Source organism: Asterias amurensis, chromosome 5 (genome assembly GCF_032118995.1).
Source record: "Asterias amurensis chromosome 5, ASM3211899v1".
In the NCBI taxonomy this organism is placed as follows: domain Eukaryota; kingdom Metazoa; phylum Echinodermata; class Asteroidea; order Forcipulatida; family Asteriidae; genus Asterias; species Asterias amurensis.
In genome coordinates this window covers 6408518-6431159 of record NC_092652.1, presented here as the reverse complement: position 1 = coordinate 6431159, position 22642 = coordinate 6408518, and the positions used below count along the sequence as shown (strand labels likewise).

The 22642-nt window shown below is 39.6% G+C and overlaps 2 protein-coding genes across 2 annotated transcripts in view; one reads left to right on the top strand and one right to left on the bottom strand.

Annotated features, from left to right (window-relative positions):
- Positions 1-232: 232 nt before the first annotated feature.
- Positions 233-15665, top strand: LOC139937536 (methylcrotonoyl-CoA carboxylase beta chain, mitochondrial-like). The gene is made up of 15 exons (XM_071932733.1): positions 233-432; positions 814-965; positions 1656-1757; positions 2371-2498; positions 2788-2900; positions 3193-3306; positions 4156-4220; positions 4593-4692; positions 4982-5150; positions 6297-6373; positions 6518-6584; positions 6799-6955; positions 7379-7493; positions 7943-8028; positions 8674-15665. The coding sequence occupies exons 1-15, from the start codon at positions 304-306 to the stop codon at positions 8789-8791; spliced, it is 1692 nt and encodes a 563-aa protein (XP_071788834.1). The 5' UTR covers positions 233-303; the 3' UTR covers positions 8792-15665.
- The window catches only part of LOC139937530 (uncharacterized), a 40235-nt gene continuing 29631 nt past the window's right edge, over positions 12039-22642 (bottom strand). The window contains exon 7 of the mRNA XM_071932720.1: positions 12039-22390. Within this exon, the coding sequence (XP_071788821.1) occupies positions 18671-22390 (3720 nt within the window). The 3' untranslated portion in view covers positions 12039-18670. The remainder of the gene's footprint in view (positions 22391-22642) is intronic.

Sequence of the window (22642 nt, the reverse complement as noted above, 5' to 3'; positions counted from 1 at the left end):
AACAAATAAGTCAATATATTACTTTACATTATAAACCATAACCCCGAAAAATCACTCAGCTGTTTCTAAAGATAGATATTATTGGTTTGTGTATGACTGATGTGGTCAAAAGTTGCTGATGATGTTTAAGCGATGGGGACTCATACGGGGTTGGGACTGGAGTCAAGTCTATGGGAACAAAAATTAATGATTGATTGGCGATGTCCGACCAGTAGATGGCGCTGTAGCACAAGAAAAATGGCAGCGCCCATGGTAATGGTTGAATGATAGAATCGGTGGAGACTGCTCATAAACAAAACCAAAATGAATATCTACAGTCGCCTTCTCAGTCGAAATGTGCGGAGAAATGTAGCAAATACATTCAGAACATACTACGGCGAGAGAATTGCTATAATCGGTTCATCACCTGACAAGAATTCCGGGCAATACAAGGTGAGAACGATGAGAATGAAATTTTTTTTCAAAAACAGAAAATAACTGCTGGTAGGTCTACTAATCAGCTAATACTATTACTAACTGACTAAATATCACCCCCTCTGTGAGAATGATATGTGAGTTGATTTGGAGTGTAGAGTCAGAAACTGGATACTGGTTAGGTGTTCTTTGAAAACTTAAGAATAGAAAAATTAGTTCTCATCCTAAACATGCTAAACCAATGAGTCCAATGGATGCTCAACATGACTGGGAGGCAAGGTTGATAAGTAGTCCCCTCTCCCTCCACGTAAGAGTGTCCAAATTACTTGTTGTTGTTACATGGGCGGTTACATGCCAATGTGATCTAGTATTTGAGCCTTGTTGTCCTCTTTGTTACAGGAAAATTATGTTCGGATGAAAGAGCTTTGTGCGGAACTGAAATCCAATGTTTCAACGATCACCAAGGGCGGAGGAGAAAAGAGCGTTCATCGTCATGTATCCCAGGGAAAGATGCTGGTCAGAGATCGTATCAATAACCTTCTGGATCCTGGGTGAGAATAATATCCAGCAGGCCGGGTAGTTCAACTTAAGGAGGGCAAGGCCATTTTCATTTTGAAAAGGGCACTTGTATTGGTTGTTTGGTTGGCGCAGTGGTGTCTTGCTTTGCCTTCCACCTCTGTAGGCCCTGGTTTGAATCCTACCAGGGGCACTATGTGGATTGGGTTTTTCAGTCCCTACTTGACTTGGTGGGTTTTTCCTGGTACCATTCTCCTCCCACTTCTCAAACTGAAGTTTCTTCATTGTCTTCTCACTTTGTCTAGATGCTGAAAAGGCTTTGACAAGTATTATCATAGATGTAGATGTATTGGAAAGTCTTACAGTCTATATGGGAAACTTTTGAAGCGGCACCAAGGCCAAAAACAGTGACAACGCTTTTTTGTATGACTCTGAACATCACATATTATATTTAAAGTAGCTTTTTGTTAACTGTTTTTTTTTTTTTTAGGTAGTACTCTGACTTATTGTTTTTTTTTTATTAAACTGAAATAAAATGAAAATAAGATGAAATAACATGAAGGGCCATTTTGTTGCATCACTTAAAGTGTGGATACTATCTCTGATCATAACCAATGTTGTGCCGGTACACTTTTGAATACATCTCATATTTTGCTATAGAAATTTTAGAGTCTGAGTCTTTTTTTTTTCAATTTCTGATATTTGATGTTGAACTCTTCCACTAGGTCACCGTTCTTGGAGTTGTCTCAGCTAGCCGGCTATCAGCTCTACGGTGACGAGGAAGTGCCAGCTGGAGGTATTATTACTGGTATCGGAAGAGTGTCTGGGTAGGTATAGACCATGTGAACCTTCTTTACAATAAGTGTGACCTTGTACATTCTTTAAAGGAACACGTTGCCTTGGATCGGACGAGTTGGTCAAAACAAAAGCGTTTGTAACCGTTTTTTATAAAATGCATATGGTTGGAAAGATGTTTTAAAAGTAGAATACAATGATCCACACAAGTTTGCTTCGAAATTGCGTGGTTTTCCTTCTACTGTGCGAACTAACATGGTCGGCCATTTATGGGAGTCAAAATTTTGACCCCCATAAATGGCCGACATGTTAGTCGACGAGGTAAAAGGAAAACCACGCAATTTCGAGGCATGTTTGTGTGGATCATTGTATTTTACTTTTACAACATCTTTCTACCCATATGCATTTTATAAAAAACGGTTACACACGCTTTTCAAAGACCAACTCGCCCGATCTAAGGCAACGTGTTCCTTTAAGTATTCTGGTAGGCTCTGTAGTACTACACTGGTCCTATGGGAATGTTGACATTTTGTGTCATAATTTCATCATAAAACCAAGAGTTATGATAGTAAAAGCTGGACAAGTTTTGAGCACTTCATATTATCTATTTCTTCAGTTTCTTCTTGTTTGTGTTTTCCCTTTCAGAGTTGACTGTATGGTTGTTGCGAACGACGCGACTGTCAAGGCTGGTACCTATTATCCAATCACAATAAAGAAGCATCTACGAGCGCAGGAGATTGCTAAAGAGAATAACCTCCCCTGCGTATATCTAGGTTGGTCTTTTTCTTTTACGAGAAACAAGAAAACCTTGAAGAAGATTTTCAAATGAGTGGATTGTTGGCCATTGTTACTTCAACAGCCTTAAGGCAGATTCTTCCTGGTATTGTTTTTGCGCTTTATAAATGTCTCTTTATTATTATTATATTAGGATAACTTGAGGGTGAATGATTCAGTAGTTAAAACAATGTACAAAAATAGTTGATGGCCTGACTGTTTCTACCCTAGTCTTTCCTGAAGGCTTTAAAAGAACTGATATTAACCTTTATTAATTTTTTTTTATAGTTGACTCTGGAGGAGCAAACTTACCCCGACAGGATGAGGTCTTTCCGGACAGAGATCACTTTGGTCGCATCTTCTACAACCAAGCCACCATGTCCAGTATGGGAATACCACAGGTCAGTCACCTTTTGATACGTGTATATTTACAGCGATGTAATTTCTCCGTTTTAACCGGGAAAAAAACAGAAGATATAACTAAGCTTGGACGATATCGAAAAATTAAGACTTGCAATGCACACATATCCACCCTGCTGGGTGTTCAAGGCCCAGTAAAACAAAAACGAAAGAAAAACAGACACAACAAAATTAGTTCTTGAAAACCTGTGACATTAGATAAGTTTTGAGTATAGATTTGAACTGTGTGCTCTAGATACATTTGCAAATAATATTTTTATCCTTGTTGTCTAGATTGCAGTTGTACTTGGTAGCTGTACAGCAGGTGGGGCGTATGTACCAGCCATGGCCGATCAGAGTATTATTGTTAAAAAACAGGGAACCATCTTTCTGGCTGGACCTCCTTTGGTAAGACGCAATCCTGTGAATTGTTGTCTGTTGTTGGTTGATGTACGTTTTCACTTGGTTGATATGTATGTTTTCACTTGGGCAGCATTCTAGGGAAAACCCACGCAGTCATGTAGGGACTGAAACCCAAACCACATAGGGCCCCGGTGGGGTTCAAACCGGGGTCCTGGAGGTGGAAGGCGAGGCAAGACACACTACACCAACCTGAATGCCCTAATAAAAAATACAGAACCAGGCATGATATTCTTCCCACTTAAAGGCAGTGGACACTATTGGTAATTACTCAAAATAATTATTGGCATAAAGCCTTTCTTGGTGACTAGTATTGGGAAGAGGTTGATGGTATAAAACATTGTGAGAAACGACTCCCTCTGAAGCGCCATAGTTTTTGAGAAAGAAGTAATTTTCCACGAATTTGATTTCGAGACCTCAGATTTAGAACTTGAGGTCTCGAAATCAACCATCTAAACGCACACAACTTCGTGTGACAAGGGTGTTTTTTCTTTCATTATTATCTCGCAAGTTCGATGACCGATTGAGCTTAAATTTTCACAGGTTTGTTATTTTATGCAATGTTGAGATAAACCAACTGTGAAGGCTTGTCTTTGACAATTACCAATAGTGTCCACTGCCTTTAAGTCTGAGTTCCGATTTTGCACTTTGGAAAAAATATGAAAATGTCCATAAAAGCCTATACCACGTGTACATGTAGGTAATCCCTTGTACTCAAATAGTCATACTTTTTGTCTTAGGGCCAAGTAACATGCCTTTAGAATGCATATGAAGCTGTCTTTTTAAAAGTGCTGAATAATTTCTAACTTCGTTTTTCACACACTTTTTTAATTACAGGTTCGTGCAGCGACCGGGGAAGTAGTGTCGCCAGAAGATTTGGGTGGAGCGGACCTCCATTGTAGGTAAGCCATGTGAAGGAAGTTGACTTCTAGTGACCCTTAGACCATCTTTATTTTCATCAAGCCAATTGAATGTAAACCACACTAGTTAAATCAAAAACAACTGTTTCCTATTACTGTGGCTTGACCTTGAACAATACAGAAGGCGTGCTGATTCGCAGTTTTTGCTAGCAAGCAAAATAGAAGATGTGCTGAAGGCGCTCTGATTTGCAGGGACTCTGAAGGCATAATGAAGGCATGCTGATTTGCAATTATTTGTTGCTTGGAGGGAGTGTCATAGCAATGCAAAGCTCATAAAGTGATGCTAAATATTCTTATTGGTTCAAGAACTTCTCTGTTGACTTCACCCATGCAATCTGGTTTTTTATCCTACAGGTCGTCAGGCGTAACAGACCACTTTGCTGAAGATGACAGTCACGCCTTGTACCTGGCAAGGAGAGCAGTAGCAAACCTCAACAGGATGAAAACTACCAATGTAAGGACAGAAGGAGTTGTTAAGGGGCACAGCAATTATGGGTTTGGTTGATGATGATACTAGTAATTTTGGTACACCGATGTGTGTGTAGCACTGTGTACTCGGTACTTTCCCGGGTTGTACAATGTATGAACAAAATCACATGCATATTACTCGTCTTGGATTCGAACCCATGACCTTTGCAAATCTAGAGCATCAGCCAAACAAATAAATATGGTGTGCAATTTTTATTCAGTGTATAACCTATTGGAATTATTTGTTTTCTGGTTTTTGTTTTTTTGTGGCATAGATACCGATTCAAACGCCAAAAGATCCGATCTACCCAGCTGATGAGCTGTATGGCATCGTACAGAGTGATTTCAGTAAAGTTTATGACATCCGAGAGGTTATAGCGAGGGTTGTGGATGGCAGTGTGTTTGATGAGTTCAAGACACTCTACGGAGACACGTTAATCACAGGTTAGTGTTTCAACAACGGCATTTTAAAGTGAGATATCACCAAACATCACAAGGTCGGATGGCCACTTAAACCCTTTAGAGGCCATTCGTTTCTGTATAATCATCACAAAATGTCCAGGGGATGATTTCACAAAGAGTTAGGACTAGTCTTATCTCGAGTTGGGACCAGTTACTCATCCTAACTTAGAACTACCCATGCAATTTGTAGATCTGCTATCCTAGGACTAGTCCTAAGTTAGGACTAGTCCTAAGTTAGGACTAGTCCTAACTCTTTTTGAAATCGACCCTAGGCTTCTCTTATATTGTTCAGTTATTGAATCAAATCACTTCAGTAAACATATCAACAAAAATAACATGAAACAGAAAATTTGTTTTGATTTTATAAATGTAGGTGCTATGTGAACATGGGAAAGATTTGAACGTTACATATCCGGACATGACCTTTTCTTTGGCCTCTTTATGTGATTGGAAGTACATGTAGGTCAAACCTTGTGGCTGTTTGTGGTCACTATGGGCAATTTGGTTCAAGCCGCTTGTGGCCGCTATGGTCTTTAAAGGGTTAAGGTGAGGGCTACACTGAAATGCTTTGGGCTATTGATCCAAATCAACTGCCGCCAGGGGCACGTTGCTGCCTACTCCTGGGGCTGAAACAGCTTGTAGTAGGTATCATCTAAATAATAGTAATAATAATAGTTAAAATTTATATTGCGCCCCTTACATAGAAGGAGCCTTACATCTAGTAGGAGCTTGGCTGGTAAAGCAGAATGCACCATCTTGCAAACTGTTTTCAAAGAAACTATGAAAACAGGCATGATATTCTTCTAAATTTTTCAAAACAGGCATTATATTTTTCCTTCTTTAGTCTAAGTTCCGTTATTTTTTCTCCGTTAAAAAATCTGAAAAATTGAAATGAAATAGTCTGAAATGTCTATTAGAGCCTACACCATGAGTACATGTAGTCGGCCCTTGTACTTGATAAAATATTCAAGCTTTTCATCCAATGCCTGTAAAAACTAACTTCCAGTATAAATGGAAATGTTCAAACAAGCAACGGATTGAAACACTAATTCTACAATCAATGATACTGTTTTCCATTTTGTCTGACTTGCAGTCGATATTACTTTTCCTATCTATTTGTTTATTCAGGTTTTGCTCACATCCATGGTTACCCAGTAGGTATCCTCGGCAACAATGGGGTGCTATATTCTTCTTGTGCTTTAAAGGTAAGCTAAGCTGTCGAGAGCTTGCAGCATTGGGCCTTGTCAAAAGACACCATTTAATTTTCCTTTTGTTGAACCACCTCACATTTAAATTATCTCAGGCGTTTCAATTTATCTCCTTTTTTTATAATTCCATTTTCTCAACAGGCCTCACATTTTATTCAACTTTGCTGCCAGCGAAAGATTCCACTTATATTTTTACAGAACATAACAGGTAAGTCAAATAGTTGTTTGAAAATATAGATGTTGCACACTGCTTATTCAAAAGGACCTTGCAATCATCATCATTAGACTGTGTAGGTTTTATGTAAATCTGTGATCTTAGACAACAAAATTCCTTACCAATTCTGGAATGTTCCTTTAACTAACAAAACTCGGGCCAAAGTCGATCCCTTTTCATTGACGGATTCTATTTGTGCTATCTCCAGGGTTTATGGTCGGCCGTGATGCTGAAGCTAACGGCATCGCTAAGAATGGAGCCAAGATGGTGACTGCTGTAGCTTGTGCCAATGTGCCCAAGATCACCGTCATTGTGGGCGGATCCTTCGGGGCCGGTAACTACGGGATGTGCGGCAGGGCATACGGGTAAGAGTTTGAAAGCGTTTTTTTTTCGTTTTCCCTGTTGGTGAAATGTGTGACGTAATTACACTGTACATGTAGGTTCATAGTCTTTTTTATTTACCCTGTGGGGCTTGTGTGAACCAAATTTACAAGGATAGTAACCAAGTTTTATTTTAGTAGCTTTGATTAGATTTGTGTAGGAGAACATTACATCTTCATCAAGTCACAACACCTTGCATTTAAGTCACCAGCCCTAAAAAAACAAAGACAAAACTCTTATTACTGATATTGTAAAACAATCCTTTTATTCATCCGGGTCATCCTGAATATCATCATGTCTTTGATTTAAGAAATCTGCATCAAAATTACAAACAAAAATGTGCGTGAAATTGATTGATGCATTGACCCTGTATTGAATCAGAAATACTTTTGTTTGTGTTTACACAGTCCAAGATTTCTGTACATGTGGCCAAATGCAAGGATTTCGGTCATGGGAGGGAAGCAGGCAGCGTTGGTTCTGGCTCAGGTTCAGAAGGCCCAGCGTCAACGAATGGGCAAAGAGGTAAATATAACATACAATGCTTATCACACATCATTGAAGAAGGTGGCGAGTGAACTGGGCACAATTTCATAAAGCCTGTAAGCACATGAACACACCTAGCACAGACCATCTTGCAGAAACGGGGTGCCTGCCAACATTCCATGAAGTTTACATTGTTGCAACTGGAGCCCCAATCATTTTTTGTTTAACAAAGACATTGGTTCTACTAAACAGTTGATGAACTTGGCTCTTTGCATCCTATAGTTTCTGACATTTCCATTAGCAATGCCTCTCATCTTTGAATCAGTACATGTAACTAATTACTATATCAAACCTTCAAACTTAGCAACTATACCAGAAGTGATACCAACACGCATCTGGCAGAATTCTGAAAGTTGCTAAGCTGCTGAGCTTATAAAGACAATTTGCTTAGCAGAAATCATTTAAAACATTTTTGGTGATGATTATAGTTCACTGCGGAAGAGGAAGAGGCCGTGATGAAACCCATTTTGGAGAAATATGAGGAAGAAGGCAGTCCTTATTATTCCAGTGCACGGTAAGTCACTCTGCGAGATACTTAAAGGGTTTCTATACCTTTGTAGATCCAAATTTTTGGTCATGAAATAAGTCCCTACTCACTGTGAATGAAGATCTATATGCAATATAACTTACCTGTAGAAGTTTAAGCTTCACTAGTTGTCAAGTTTTAGAGACAAACAAAAGTGAAAAGCACAGAGCAATGTTTTGAGGAGAGTCAAGTAAATCCGTTGTACATGCGAAGAAAAAAAATCACCACTGAGATTAAAATGATTTTCCTGAAATTGTTTTACTCATTTCTCAAAAACTACAGCACCCCGGCAAGTTATATTTTAAGGGGAGCATTCTACCTTCATTAGCTTTAAGCCGTGTATAATAAGTCTGTGGATGTTTGTGTTTTGTGTCGTACAAAAAGTACCCAATACTTTTAATCAATTCAGATGAATTCACTTTATTACATTCTTTCATTTCCAGTGGCTAGACTGCTGGAGACGGAGCCTAACACTTGTTTCAGACAGGCGCACCAGAGTCATGACGAACCAAATAGATTAGAAGCGACTCTAAAACAGGTGTTAGCCGAAGTTTGAGAACGGCCCTTGGTCTAGAGACATTCAAAACTGGCAACAGCTTAATAACTTTCGGTATGATTTGTTTTGTGATACAGGTTGTGGGACGATGGCGTGATTGACCCGACGGATACCCGCTCCGTCCTCGCAATGAGTCTCAGCTCGGCCCTTAACGCTCCCGTACAGGACACTAACTTTGGTGTTTTCCGCATGTGATGACGTCATCAATTTGTACAGAACTAGACAACTATCATGAATCAAATTGTATCAATATAAATGGGTATTGACTCCCGTCCTGGTTATTTGAGAGTAGTGGCTTCCACAAGTGTTATATTATGGCTATTGTTTCCGATTGGTGAACCATTATTTTTTGGCGGGGTATTTTACAGAAAGAAATTCAGGTTTTAGGTCAAAGATTCTGGCCCTGTTGGGCCATCATCTTGATCTAGGCATGGATCTAGGTCTCTCCAGTGTACAAGAACACTACCGAAGAAATCCTCTTGCTTTGTTTTGTCCAAAAATATATTCCAATATTTATGTTACGTTTGGCACAATTTTGGCATGGATCTAGGTCTCTCCAATGTACAACACTACTGAAGAAATTCTGCTTTGTTTTGTCCAAAAATATATTCCAATATTTATGTTATGTTTGGCACAATTTTGTGTAGAAATATTTCCTGGTAAGATTGTTAGAAATAAACTTGTCAAGATTTAAAGAGACTTGTATCACATATTGTTAAGGCGACCATCTTGGGCTGACATTACCATTTCATGTTTTAAGTTTGAAGTCTGGATATAGTTATGGTATTTTTTTTATTTATTTTTTTATTTTTGAATATTTTACAAGAGAGCAACATTTGGGCAGTTTGTCAAGGTATTGTTTCATTTTAAAGAAGACTGCAATTTCACAATATCTTTGGAATGTGGTAGATTTTACACAACAAGATCTGGTACAACTTGCTTTTTTTAGCAATAAACAGGTCTTTTTAATGATTTCATGTTGAATTCTACCCCACAAATCTGCATTTTCTCAAAAAGTACAGCAATAAGCCATTCGCCCTCTAGATTTGAATATTTTTTGTACAATCATGGCATGTGTGATCACAAGCAACCACTTAAATTTGAATTCCTCGGACTATCGAGACAGTTGCCATGTCACATGATTCGGGGCAAGCTTTTGCAAAGTAACGTAAGAGACTGTGAACACAACTCTGAATGAATGTGTATGGAGCAATGGCTTTGCAAAAGCTTGCTACTTTTGAAGTAGCAACTGTCCCTATAGTCTGAGGAATTCAAATGTAAGTGGTAACTTGTGACTAAGCAATTCATTGTACAAGACTTTATTCAGATCTAGTTCGCAAATGGTTTTCTAACAATGTGCATTCCCTTAAACTTTAAGAAACACGTTGCCTTGGATCGGACAAGTTGGTCTATTAAAAGCATTTCAAACAGTTTGTTATGAATAGCATATGGTTAGAAAGATGTTTTAAAAGTAGAATATAATTATCCACGCGAAATAAATATAAGTATCACTCGAAATTGCACTGTTTTCCTTTTACGTCGTGAACTATTCAAAATTTGGACTCCCATAAATGGCCGACCATGTTAGTCGACAGGGTAAAAAGAAAACCACACAATTTCGAGGCATATTTGTGTAGATCATTGTATTCTACTTTTACAATATCTTTCTAAACATACATTTTACAACAAACGGTTACAGAATGCTTTTCAAAGACCAACTCGACCGATCCAAGGCAACAGGTTCCTTTAAAGGTAACATAGGAATCTTGATGGATCGTGGGTATATTGCGCATCTGTGGGTAGAGCGCTGATAACTTACTCTGTAAAGATAAAAAGGAACTTTGAGAAAATGTATCGAGGGAATCATCTTCAGTCATAGCTTTATCTTCAGTGTTTACTTTCTATTTTCCAGGGGTTGGATTACATCGATACAATTCTCTTTAGATAATGAACTTCCTTCCTTGTTCAGATTGTGTTTGTGGAACCAACTCTGCTTCCATTGAAATTAAGGGAAAAGAATAATAAACACTCCGATCCATAGCCAAATAATACAGCAATAGCTTGCTTTGTTTTGTTTTTGATAATTGATGTTTTCACGGTGGAGATTTATTTTAAACAATAGTGGCAATAGTGGACACTATTGGTAATTGTCAAAGACTAGCCTTCACAGTTGGTGTATCTCAACATATGCATAAATTAACAAACCTGTGAAAATTTGAGCTCAATAGGTCATCGAACTTGCGAGATGATAATAAAATAAAAAATACCCTTGTTTACACGAAGTTGTATGCGTTTAGATAGTTGATTTCGAGACCTCAAGTGCTAAACTTGAGGTATCGAAATCAAATTTGTGGAAAATTACTTCTTTCTCGAAATCTATGGCACGTCAGAGGCAGCCATTTCTCACAATGTTTGATACGATCAACCTCTCCCTATTACTCGTCACCAAGAAAGGTTTTACGCTAATATTTAATTTGAGTAATTACCAATAGTGTCCACTGCCTTTAACTAATGGCAGCTGAAATTTGTCATTTTGTCGGTGCCTTGGGTTACAAAATCTGTGAAAATCACTTTTATCTTTTGCTTTGCTCTACTTTTGTGTACACGGTCAGAGTTTAACCGTTAGGCCACATAAACAAAAAAAGTTGATCGTCCCCGCTCGACCCCCTGACCCCATTTTCCTGATTTGTTTTCAAAGTGTACAGGTTTGAAAAGATGTTTAAAGGTTTTTATTCATGTTGGCAAAGCAAGAACAATTCATCAAATAATTATTTACTTGGGCTACACTGTGCTTAGTTGTTTGAAAAAGTTTACAGAAAATGTCATCTAGGATTTAAATTGGTTTGACAAAACTATTAAAAACATCAAAAAACACAAACCCTGTTTTATAGTGATTGTGATGATTTTTTTATTCTTGATTTCATATTTGGCATGTCAACAAAAATTTATAAAAAAATAATTTAAAAAATTAAAAAACCTCCCTCCCCAATCCGCAGAAAAAAGGATGATCAACAACTTTTTATGTGGCCTTAATTACATATGTTTTTCATATCAACATGAAGTTAAAAACACATATTATGGATTGATCTATCAAATGTGGTTAAATTTGAAACAAATTTTGAAAATACTGTTTTTTGACCCTTTGATCTCAAAATGACCTTCAAATTCAAAATCAACCTTGGCATCCACCCTAATCGTCGACCCAAGCCCATGATCACTCCATCTAGCATGGATGCCAGCCATTAACAAACTATGCCTTGGGTTTTTTTCTAGAGCATTTTTTTCAAGTGTGGCTGGTCTACTATACAACCTTAACCCAACCCTTACCTCTGCCAGACCCAAATCCTAAACAAGGACCCTTATCATTTGAACACAACGTCAGCAAATGGATTTGTCTTATGAAGGAGACATTTAAAAGAAATGACGACAAGAGACAAAACCGTTCCTTAATCACACTTGGTAAATAATACTGGTTTTAATACCTTTTCAAAAAACATTGGTATCATTTTCTTATGTTAAAAATTATTCATTTGAACACAATAAAGCACACAGGGAAAAAAACTGTTTGAATACAGATTTTAAAAATCAACAATTTTTCATTCTTATGAAACAGTACATTAAATTACGGCAACCTAAATTTGGATAAGTTCCAAGGTAAACAACACAAGTTTGTATGGGACACGTTGAAGCTTTAATTAACACGCAATGGGTTGGCAAAATTTTCAAACTGCACTTTTTTTCTTCGGAGGAGGAGGGGGGGGGGGGGTTCCTGGGAGTTATGGGTGAAAGGGGAAACAGGGAAACTGGCTTTGAAACTTCTTTGACTTAAGACCAAGAGGCTTTGATTATTTAGAATGCTTTTAACTTTCTGATTGGAAACAAAAAACAACATGCCAGTTTTTACTTCTCTGATTGTCTAATAATCTCCATCATTTGGAACATTTCTAGTTCTGAAATTTCTCTAACCATGGCTCAAGCTTGGGCTTCAATATTTATTTAAAGACACTGGACACTATTGGTAATTGTCAAAGACAGTTGGTGTACCTCAACAAATGCATAAAATAAAAAATCCTGTGAAAATTTGAGCTCAATCGGTCGCCTAAGTTGTGTGGTATTAATGAAAGAAAAAAAAAACACCCAATTGTAACACGTAGTCATACTCTAAATCTGTGGTCTCAAAATCAAATTCATGGAAAATTACTTCTTTCTCGAAAACTTCAGAGGGAGCCGTTTCTCACAGTGTTTTATACCATCAACCTTTCCCCATTACTTGTTACCAAGAAAGGTTTTATGCTAATAAATATTTTTAGTAATTACCAATAGTGTCCATTGCCTTTAAGAAGGCATGTGCCTCCATTACATGGCTTTATTCAGGCGAACAGATTCCTAGCTGAATCCCATACATAAGCCCTTTTCTAATCCACAGCTTTGGCTCCAGATTCGGCTCAAGCTAGCTTGGCCCCACAGTTGTTTTGACAATTGCACTTTTCAAACGTACTCAGGGCTTACGACGAGAGACCAGAGTCTGAAGCCAAATCGAAAAGCCAAATTGTGGTTTCGCATAAGGGCCATAGCGTGTGCTTATTTTTCTCACCTATTTTCTATTTGGTTCCTTACAACAACAAAAATTTATTTTGTGACCTGACATATGATTATCCCCAAAATAGTGAGTATGGCAGCATGCCAATGTATGCCAATGTGTGACGTTGGTGTGAGGGGATCAGTAGATATACTTTGACGCAATCTCTTCAAGGATGATTGCTGATATAATGCTCTACAGGGTGAAAACAAAAGAAAACGCTCCAGAGAAAATGTCTATAAACAATGTCCCCCCTCAACTTGCAAAAGCAAACACAGCATTTTATAAGAATAAGTTTTGCAACCTACATGTATGACACATACTGTTAATGCAATAATTATTTGGTCTGGGATCATCTTAAAACCCCAAAACCCAAGCTCCACGAATATCCCTAACGAGATTCAAAAAACAAACTACCACAATTATTTTTAAAACAGCTTGTAAAAAGTTCAAGCCAATGACACCTCTCCGAACAACATACCAAAAAATCAAACAGTTAAAAGCCACTCGCATCTCTCTTTTTCATTACAAAATATCAACCCCCTTTTCAAAAAACCCACACAAACTATTTTTGTTTTTACACATCATAGAAAAACCTAGCAAAATGCTAGCAAAATTTACAAGAGATCCTTTGTAAGTTTTTCTTCTTCCTTTGAAAACCTGAGAAATATGAGGCTGCAGAATACCTAGGTGCAAAGTCGAACTAACCAAATTTTAATCCAATTTTTCAAAAAGGTCACACAGGAAACTTTATTATTTTAAATCATCAAAATTCTTTTTCAATTCTCGTCCATCACACTAGATGTCACGTGCATGTACTTCTGTTTGTGAAGTTTTAAAGAGAAAATGTGGTTTCTTTTGTCCTTCTCTCTGACGGCAAAATTTGATGGTTTATGGCTCAGGATGACTGTGAAGCTGCTGAAGAGAGGAAAACATTAATTGCTTTTCATTGATCTTTTCATGTCTTACAAATCAGATCAAACTATTTTTTTAGGCTCATTTAAACCCTCTTTTTAGGGTATCTTTAAACACTCAAATTGAAATTGTATACTTTTAAATCAAACCTCTGTTCTTCTGGTTAGTTAGAGACTTGCAACTGAACTTAAAAGCAACATTTGCTCTTTGAGCATCAGGGCCCAATTTCATATAGCTGCTTATCGGTAGGCAAACTTTTGTGCACTATTTCAGAAAAAAAAATGCTAAAGAAAAACTGTATTTTATAAACAATCCAGAAGATATAAACGCCCAAACACAATAGATTTACATTAGCATCACTCATGATGTCTTCCTCTCTTCACAAACTTAACAAAGTAAAACATCACGTCAACAAATCACAGCTAATAATTTCCATAAGTTTGAAGTGTTTCACCTTTCTGAAGAAATGTTCATACAAGTTTCCATTTGGGTCACAAGAATTGGTTATGCATATCATGGATAGCTTTCTTTAAGGTTCAGTCTGTCGTTTTGAAAAGGTCTACAATTTTGTGCGCAGTGCTGTTGACCTCAGAGTCCTAGTAGGGCATGATTTAATAAAAAAATAAAGTGCCAGTCATTGTTCCACTCTGCACGTAGGTATTCTACAATCCTTGAAAAGGCCACTACCCTTGTTGCCAGATCTACATGATCATAATCACCAACTAAAGGCGATCGACAGTAACAACATTGGAAAACAAAACTCATGTGTCCGCTAGTAATAAGCATAGTATGAGCATTACAGCAAGTTGGACTATTTTACAGTAACACCCCTATGTACTGATGACCCCTATGTTCTGATGCCCTATATTCCCGACACCCTTTTTCCTAACCCTAATCCTAACCCCAACCCTAGTGTGTAAATCATCAGGTTTTTTTTTTCTTAGAACATAGGGTTGTCGGAACAGGGGTGTCGGAATATAGAGCAGTCACCAATTTTACAAATACCCGACTCCTACAGTCGACTTGAGAGGATACTCAAGTCAGCAACCAGTACACTTGAATCACAGGGTCCTGTTTCATAAAGCTACTTCAGCAAAGAATATATATAACAAAACCACAAGCTTTAAAGGGATTGTATACGTTTGGTAGTTGGAACCAACTGTTCGTTTCCATCATGTATAGTTGCAGATATAAACCATAAAACTAACATGTGAAAATTTACTTTAAACAAAATTGTAGCGTTTTAAAGACATTGTAAAAAATCTAGAGCGGTTATGTCAACGCAGGTAGAATAATCTGCAATTGGAATACATTAAACAATCTGAGAGAAGCATCACCGCCATTGACGCATCTCAGATTCAAATTTTTGGATAAAATGTTAAATCTTTTTCCATCATCACAGTACTTTCAAATGAAACCTTTCTCAAAGTACATTTTTACTAGCCAAAGCTGCTGTACAAACAGAGTAAGTTTGTATTGCCATTAATTTTCAGTCATTACCAAACGTATACAGATCCATTTAGGCATTATTGTAGTTTGATTGTAAGCTCAAATCCCCCAAACTTCCATCTCCCCCCAAAATAAAATAAATTCCAACGTCAAAGGCATTTCATTTTCCCATTAACATCACAATCAAATCTTGCTTTTTTTTACAAGGAATAAAAAAGAAATTCAAAAATATGAAAGTCAGCAAAAGTAACATTTCCAACTGTACAAGCGACAACTATGGTATCTGATTAGCTCTATGATAATCTACATAGTATTCTAAACCACTTTTGTTTGGTTTTCTTCTCTAAAAAATGTATCTAAAAACGATTCTGTGCAACATTGTACAATTCCTACAATATTAACCCCACACTTATGAAAATATATATTTATGCTAAAGATTTGTATCTTAAATTTACAGAATGTTGTTCAAAGTCAAAAAATTTATTTTTCAAAACAATTTATTTTCAGTCGATTCACAGAGATTAAAAGACAAACACCATAAAAAGTCTACCACAGGTTTATCAATTATTTCATGGGGGGATAGAAATACAGGAAGATCTAAATTTCTAGACAAAAATAGTTACAAAGTTATAAATCCAAGTAAGAGCGCCGGAACGTTTATCCCGCTCTGATAAATTTGTCTTTGTTCAACCAGAAAAATGTTGAAAATTTACCCAGTAAGTTTCACTGTGGTTTATTCTTTGACATTTGAAATAAAAAGCTTCACAGGTTGTATTGTAATCGCGGCTGTGATCCCTGGCTACACCGCAGTTAGAGGCTAATGGCTTCTGAATGTCACCCCCGAACAAAGACATTGACAAAACTAGAGAGACAGCCAACAAAAGGGCTAGATAGATAGCTCAGTTGGTACAGCACCTGCACATAAATACAGAGGTCGCTGGTTCAAATTCTTCTCTAGTAAATTTGTTCTTTGCTCAACCCCACAGAAACAAAAATCATAGATGCCATTCTAATCTTCGCTCAAATATTTTTCATCGCCATGTTAACTTGTCGGACCTGTTTGCGATTGTGATTGACCAATTTTTTTTCAGTGGTGGTGCTTAACTGCCACCTGCCATGGCAGTGATGTTTTGGCGAGTCGACCAATTATTTTTTTTCCCCTCAACCTTCTTCCAAAAACTAGACGTATCATTTTTATTTGAATTTTTTCTCTCTCATAATATACTGCGACAGAACTTTGAAAAATGTTCCCTTAAAAACTGGGCAAAAAGTATTCCTTGAATTAATTGAAATTATCTCATAAAATTCATTCGTTCTGTCATCGTTTTTATGATAAATAATGGGTTTTCACTTTTTTAAGTGACTGGTGTAGCTGGCAATCAAAATAGTCATGTTGTTGTTGCTAGTCCTTAAGCTCCTTGACTAGTAAAAGATGCTTCCGAAGAAACAAAAAAGCTATAAACTCAACTAGCCACCATATCAACTTGGAGTGAATTTGGACTGATCCTCAGGTGTTTTAATTACCTAGCATTTGGTATAGCGAACTGTTATTGGAGAGCGCTGTAATAATGCATTACTTTTTTTTATCAGCACCATGAGTTGCATCCAAAAAAATTCAACTTGTATATAATTCAAATAAAGCTACAATGAAACAGCTCATTGTAGACAACATTTTTAATAGATCGGCGGCAAAGTGCCTGTTGATATCTCAAAACAAAGAGAATTTTTAAATAGGAAATCCGCCAGCAAACAGTGCCGGACAATTTTGTTTTCTTTAAACGCAGTTGATGTTCTATATTCACATGGAAAACTTTTAAGCTGCACTCGCTCCTAAAAAAAAAAGCGCCAATAAAATAGCGGATTTGTAATATGTACATAAACATTTCAATTTGGAATCTTGGAAAAAAAAAATATTTTCATGGTATTTATAAACTAACATTTGTTTTCTCATAAACGAATACCATATCAGCATCAGTTTCCAAAAGCTGACCAAAGAAGATGGCATAGAATGTGTGCAAATACTACTAAAAAAACGTGGGGACAGTTTCCAAAAAACTTCATCAAAACACAAACAAACTCACTCAACGTTTTATTCCCAGTTACATGTAAGCAAAAACCGACTAGGGAACAACAATGGTCTCTGCGCTTTGCTCTGGGTACCATGGTCCCGTGCATGTAAAAGAGATACACATGTACATGTCCGTGCATGTATACTCTATTCTTCCCTACAACACTTTGAATACAAAGTCCATTTTGTGACCTCTCTTGTCTCACAGCCGACTTAGTCAACAGTTCCGGCTAACATTGCCATTAACCATCACCCTTTCCTTTGAACCTGCAAGCACTCTTGGTAGAGTTTCCTTGTTTTTTTTCTTAAATATCTGTAGGATTGATACCTTTCCAGGAGTCAATGTGGGCAACTGCCACGTATGTGCCCCATTTGGAGAGTGCCTAGGTGTCCCTTGAAATAATCCAGCCGACATTTTTAATTTTAAAACAAATCAAACTGTGTTTCAGCATCCTTTTTTTTTGTTGACAACAATTCACAATGAAAAAATAAATGTGATACCTTCTTTCTGCTACAAAACTCACACAGGCTTCACCAACAGCATGTAATGGTTCGCAAGATGGCCGACATTGTATAGTTCTCTGTTGACCATTGGATGAAGCGGGTACATCGCACCACAAGCACCAGCCTATTTTTATAAATTAACTTTCCCTTGATGTTCAGATTCATGGTTACACCAACTGTGGCCAGCAGGATCTTGCCATTATCTCTCCTCTGTCGCTCCAACTAAATGTCTTAAATAGATGGCATCAACGAAGAAGCTTTTCTGGTATGCAACCTGATTGTCCAGTTGTATAAATGAATTGAAGAGACCACTCTGTAGAAACCGATCCGCCACAGACACAATCATTATCTCGTCCAAATTTCAGAGAGCTGCTTTCGTACTAAAAACAGCTGAGCACACAAAATTATGCTTACCAAAATAACGTTACCAGCCCAACTACCATGTAATGTACAATTTGTGACTGTTACCCTGCTCATTTCTGCTGTAGTAAAATGTGTCAAGCAATATTTTCTACTAAAGCAGCTCTATGAAATTGTGTCTTGGTTTGTCGTAGTATCATCACATACCGCATTCCAACGATGTCAAATTGCTCTGGCTACCGATCTGGGACCAGCTTGGGAGCGCGATATCTCGGAACACTGGGTTTGATCCCATATCATCCATTGCAGCTATCTCTTCGTTCAGGGTCGAGGTGGTGCTGTTTGAATTGTCCGCCAAGCTCTGGGCGAGGCTCAACTGACTCTCTGTAACTTGTTCCGAGCTGCAGGAGCTGATCGGGAAATCCACATTCAAGTCTGGATCTGACTGGATGCCTGTTAGACTCGAGTCTCCCGCCCAGGTCCCTTGCCCCTCTGTTGGTTGTTGAAGATCAGCGACCAAAAGATCATTGTAAGCAGCGACGCTTCCTCCGCCCAAGAAATTATCTTCTGGGTTGAAGTCCTCATCTGACACGTGTATCACCTGTAGCTCTTGGGTGAGGTTACGTTTCGCCCCGAAACTCCTATTGTTGACGGTGATTCCTCTTTGATCGACAGACGTTGGGAAGTTTGATATGAACCGGTCTTGGCTGAGGACAACTGGCTGGTAGGCCGGTAGCGGGACGCTGTGACTACGCTGGTACTGTTGCTGAGCTCGGCCCAAATCAAAACTGGAATCATATGCTTGGATATTCAGGTCGTTGAGGTCTTCCGGCAGAAAGCTTGCCGCATCTAAGGAGATCTGTTTTGCTGGCTGCATTAAGGTGGGTGGTCCAGATGGATGCCTTTTCCGACTCCCGGCTACATTCGCCCCCCAGGATACTTGGCCAAGGGTTTGGGAGCACAGTTCACGGTTGATTGATCCTCGGCTGGTTGTAGGCTGGTCTGACGGAATCATTACAGGCGACGGGGGCGGCATACTGGCCGTGTCAGCTTGGCTGTTGACCAACATAGATGGCGACAGCGGCGTTGAACATCGACTCCCATTGGGAGATGGAGTCGGTGTAATCTGTCGGCTTACAGCAGGTGGAAGAGAGATTGTACTGTTGATGTTTGGCCGCCTTATTGTGCCAGAGCTTCGCCGCTTGCGACTGGGAGTGGCAAAGCTACCCTGAGATGTAGAGAGATGGGTCGGTTTTGGCTTCTGCATGGGCTTCACCGGACTAGGGCTGGTCACACTGGCTCCCACCTGCTCTCCACTCAGCTGGATTGGGGTGAACTTGAAAACTACTTGACCAGGATCTGTGGGACTGATTGGAATGGTCTCCATGGCTGGCGGTATTGGCGTTGATGTGTTAGAATGAGGATTGAAGCTTGGTGTGGTGCTCTGCCTTCCTTGGACATCAATCTCCACTTGATGCTGAGGGTTTCCCACCGGTGTACACTGTCCGAAAGCAACTCCAAGCCCACCAGAAAGCACAGCCTGAGTGCCTTGGAATCGACTACCGAGCACTTCCATTTCGTTGTTCACCTCTGTGTTCACGTTGACTGCATCGGTGGTCTCAGCTGGTAGCTCGTTGATCTGTGAGAGTATCTGGAAAGGTACACCAGACGAGGTCTGTACAAACTGATTACTAGACGCGAGGGCAAACCGTTTGTTGCCGACTTCAAAAGCAATCGGCATCTCAATAGATCCCTGCGACACAAAAGGCTGATCGCTAGTATGGATCGGAACGTTGATTACAGGCAAAGACTCGCCAGTTAGTGGCAAGGGGTTGCCGCCATTTCTGTTTTGCACGGGGTCAGACACCTGTTGATGGTTTAAATGGGTTGTCTCCAATCCCGGTGCTTTTAACAATGACATCAGACTGCTAGAGGAGATGGACTGCGAGTATGCTTGTTGTCCTTTGATTGGTACAGTCAGAGATGTAACTGCAGTATTCTGCAGTCCTTGCTGAGCCCCACGGTTCAGTTCAAAGCTCGTGCCCGCAGGTGTCGCAAGATGCGATCGCTGTAACATATCCTTGGGAGTGGTGACAACTCCTTGTGAAAAATACACTGTTGAACTGTTGCTGTGTTGATTCGCAACTGAAACCTGTCTCTTCTCCATTCCATTTGGGGAAAAGTTGACAGCCTGAACTGCCCCGATATTACCGCCCATCTGTTGTGAGATCATTCTGCTGGGGGAACGTTTAACTGCTCGGTTCTCTTCGTGAATCTGCTCCTGGTTTGCCGAGTTGGAAAAGATGGCCAACAGCGCAGACGCTGAATTTGCAACATTTACTGGAATTTGTGCATCGCTGGAAGTTGTGCAAGACTGAAATCTTCCATCTGAAGGTACTATGTTGGGCTCCGGACGTCCTCCCAATAACACCGCAGATGGGCCCTCTGAAACCTCCTTGCGCATGGGCAGGGTGGCGAAGGTGACCGATGTTGATTGGTTTTGTGCAAGCTGAACAGTTGCAAAGTCGGTTGTCTGTGAATTAAAAGCTACAGATAAATTGCTTGTGTTCGGTGCGCTTGTCTGATGAGGGTCTACACTTGCAGGTCGCAGGAGTACTGTTGAACTGGAAGGACAAGATGTAGATTTAGTTGGCAAGTAAGAGAGATCTCCCCGGACGTTCGAAAGCGGGGACAATGAAGTCACTACTGGGACAATACCTGAATGAGAAGAGTTAGTGCCTCCCTGAGGTAGTGGGCCTCCAGCATCTGATTGTAACTGCAGCATGACATTTGGATTGTTGCTCTGGGAAGCCGAGGTCCTGAGAAAGTCCTGATGTCCTGTTGAGGCTGTGCTTCCTGATATGGATGCACTGACCAGGTTGGTGGCAAGGCTCGCTGAAGGCGGTTGTTTGACCAACAGCACACTCCCCGCGACAGGAGACCCTTTTATGACTTGTTGCGGCAAAACCATAATATTCTGACCGTTTTTCGTTCCAGCCAACGATCCGTTTGACTTGGCAGACCCAAACGCAACCGGCTTAGAGTTTGGAATGTTCTGCACTGGCAACTTGGCCATCGGCTGGGAAGACCCACCAACGCCAGCGAACTTATACAATTGGACTCCAGGAGGGAACTGCTGGATCGGTTGTCCTTTTGCATTGACAATGGCACCATTGGGTTGGACAAGCACCACTTGTGTGTTGTTGACAGGGATTTTGACAGTACTGTCTCGCACTGGAGTCTTTGGTTGTATGGGAGTGAAACGACGCTTGTTCGGGCTCTCCTTGATATTAGTGGGGGTAGTCAACACCACGGCTGTTGAACCTGCAGCAGTTTGGTTACTGTTATTGCTATTGTTATTTGACTGTGCAGGGTTCCTCTGCTGATCACTCACCCTGTTGTGGGGACGGCTTCCATTACTAAGACCCTCCTCGCATTTTGTACTTCCCATTTGGCTCTCGATTCTTGCATTCATTTGGATCTCGTTGGGGACGCTGTGGCTCCGACTTAAACCCTTCCGCTCCTCCCACTGTTGAGTAGTTTTCACACCGTCCCCAGTCTTCGCTTGGTTGTTCTTCTCGTTGGCCTGTTGCTCTTTGAGTCTGCTCAGCTGGCGCTGGTGAATGGTCCTCTGCAGCTGGCTGTTCGTCTCCTTTCTACGTTCCTCAGGCGTGCTCGGCAGCTTCACCATTCCCAGGGATGATGAATCCTTCCCTCTCGTGGAGAGTACCGTGAACGACGCCACCGAGTTCGACACTATTTTATTGCTGGCAAGGTGGTGGGCGAGCTCATCGGTGGTCTGAAACCTTGAGCCGAAGATCTTGTCAGCCCACTCGCAGATGACGGCCGTGTTGGCGAGATTCAGCTGGTGCTGCTCCTCACCACATTTGCACAAGGAAGAACTTCGAGAAAAATCATTCTGTAAATGAAAACAAATCGGGTTGGACAATGTCATTCCACTCAATACCTGCATGACGCTTCAAATACGACTTTAGTTGAATATAACACAAAAATTTGTTTGTCCATTTTTTTTCTCTCTCCATATAACGTGAGAGAGTATACAATGCTTATAAATAAGCCCATCAGTGTAAAAAACTGTAAAAAACAAGTTTTATTCTTCATTCACAATTCATTACTAACATCTCAATATACAAAAATTGTTTGCAAAAGG

Coding starts and splice junctions, on each gene's coding strand:
- LOC139937536 (XM_071932733.1), top strand. CDS start 304: ATGAATATCTACAGTCGCCTTCTCAGTCGAAATGTGCGGAGAAATGTA. Junction 6,956..7,378: donor ATGTGCGGCAGGGCATACGG/GTAAGAGTTTGA, acceptor GTGTTTACACAG/TCCAAGATTTCTGTACATGT. Junction 7,494..7,942: donor GTCAACGAATGGGCAAAGAG/GTAAATATAACA, acceptor TGATGATTATAG/TTCACTGCGGAAGAGGAAGA.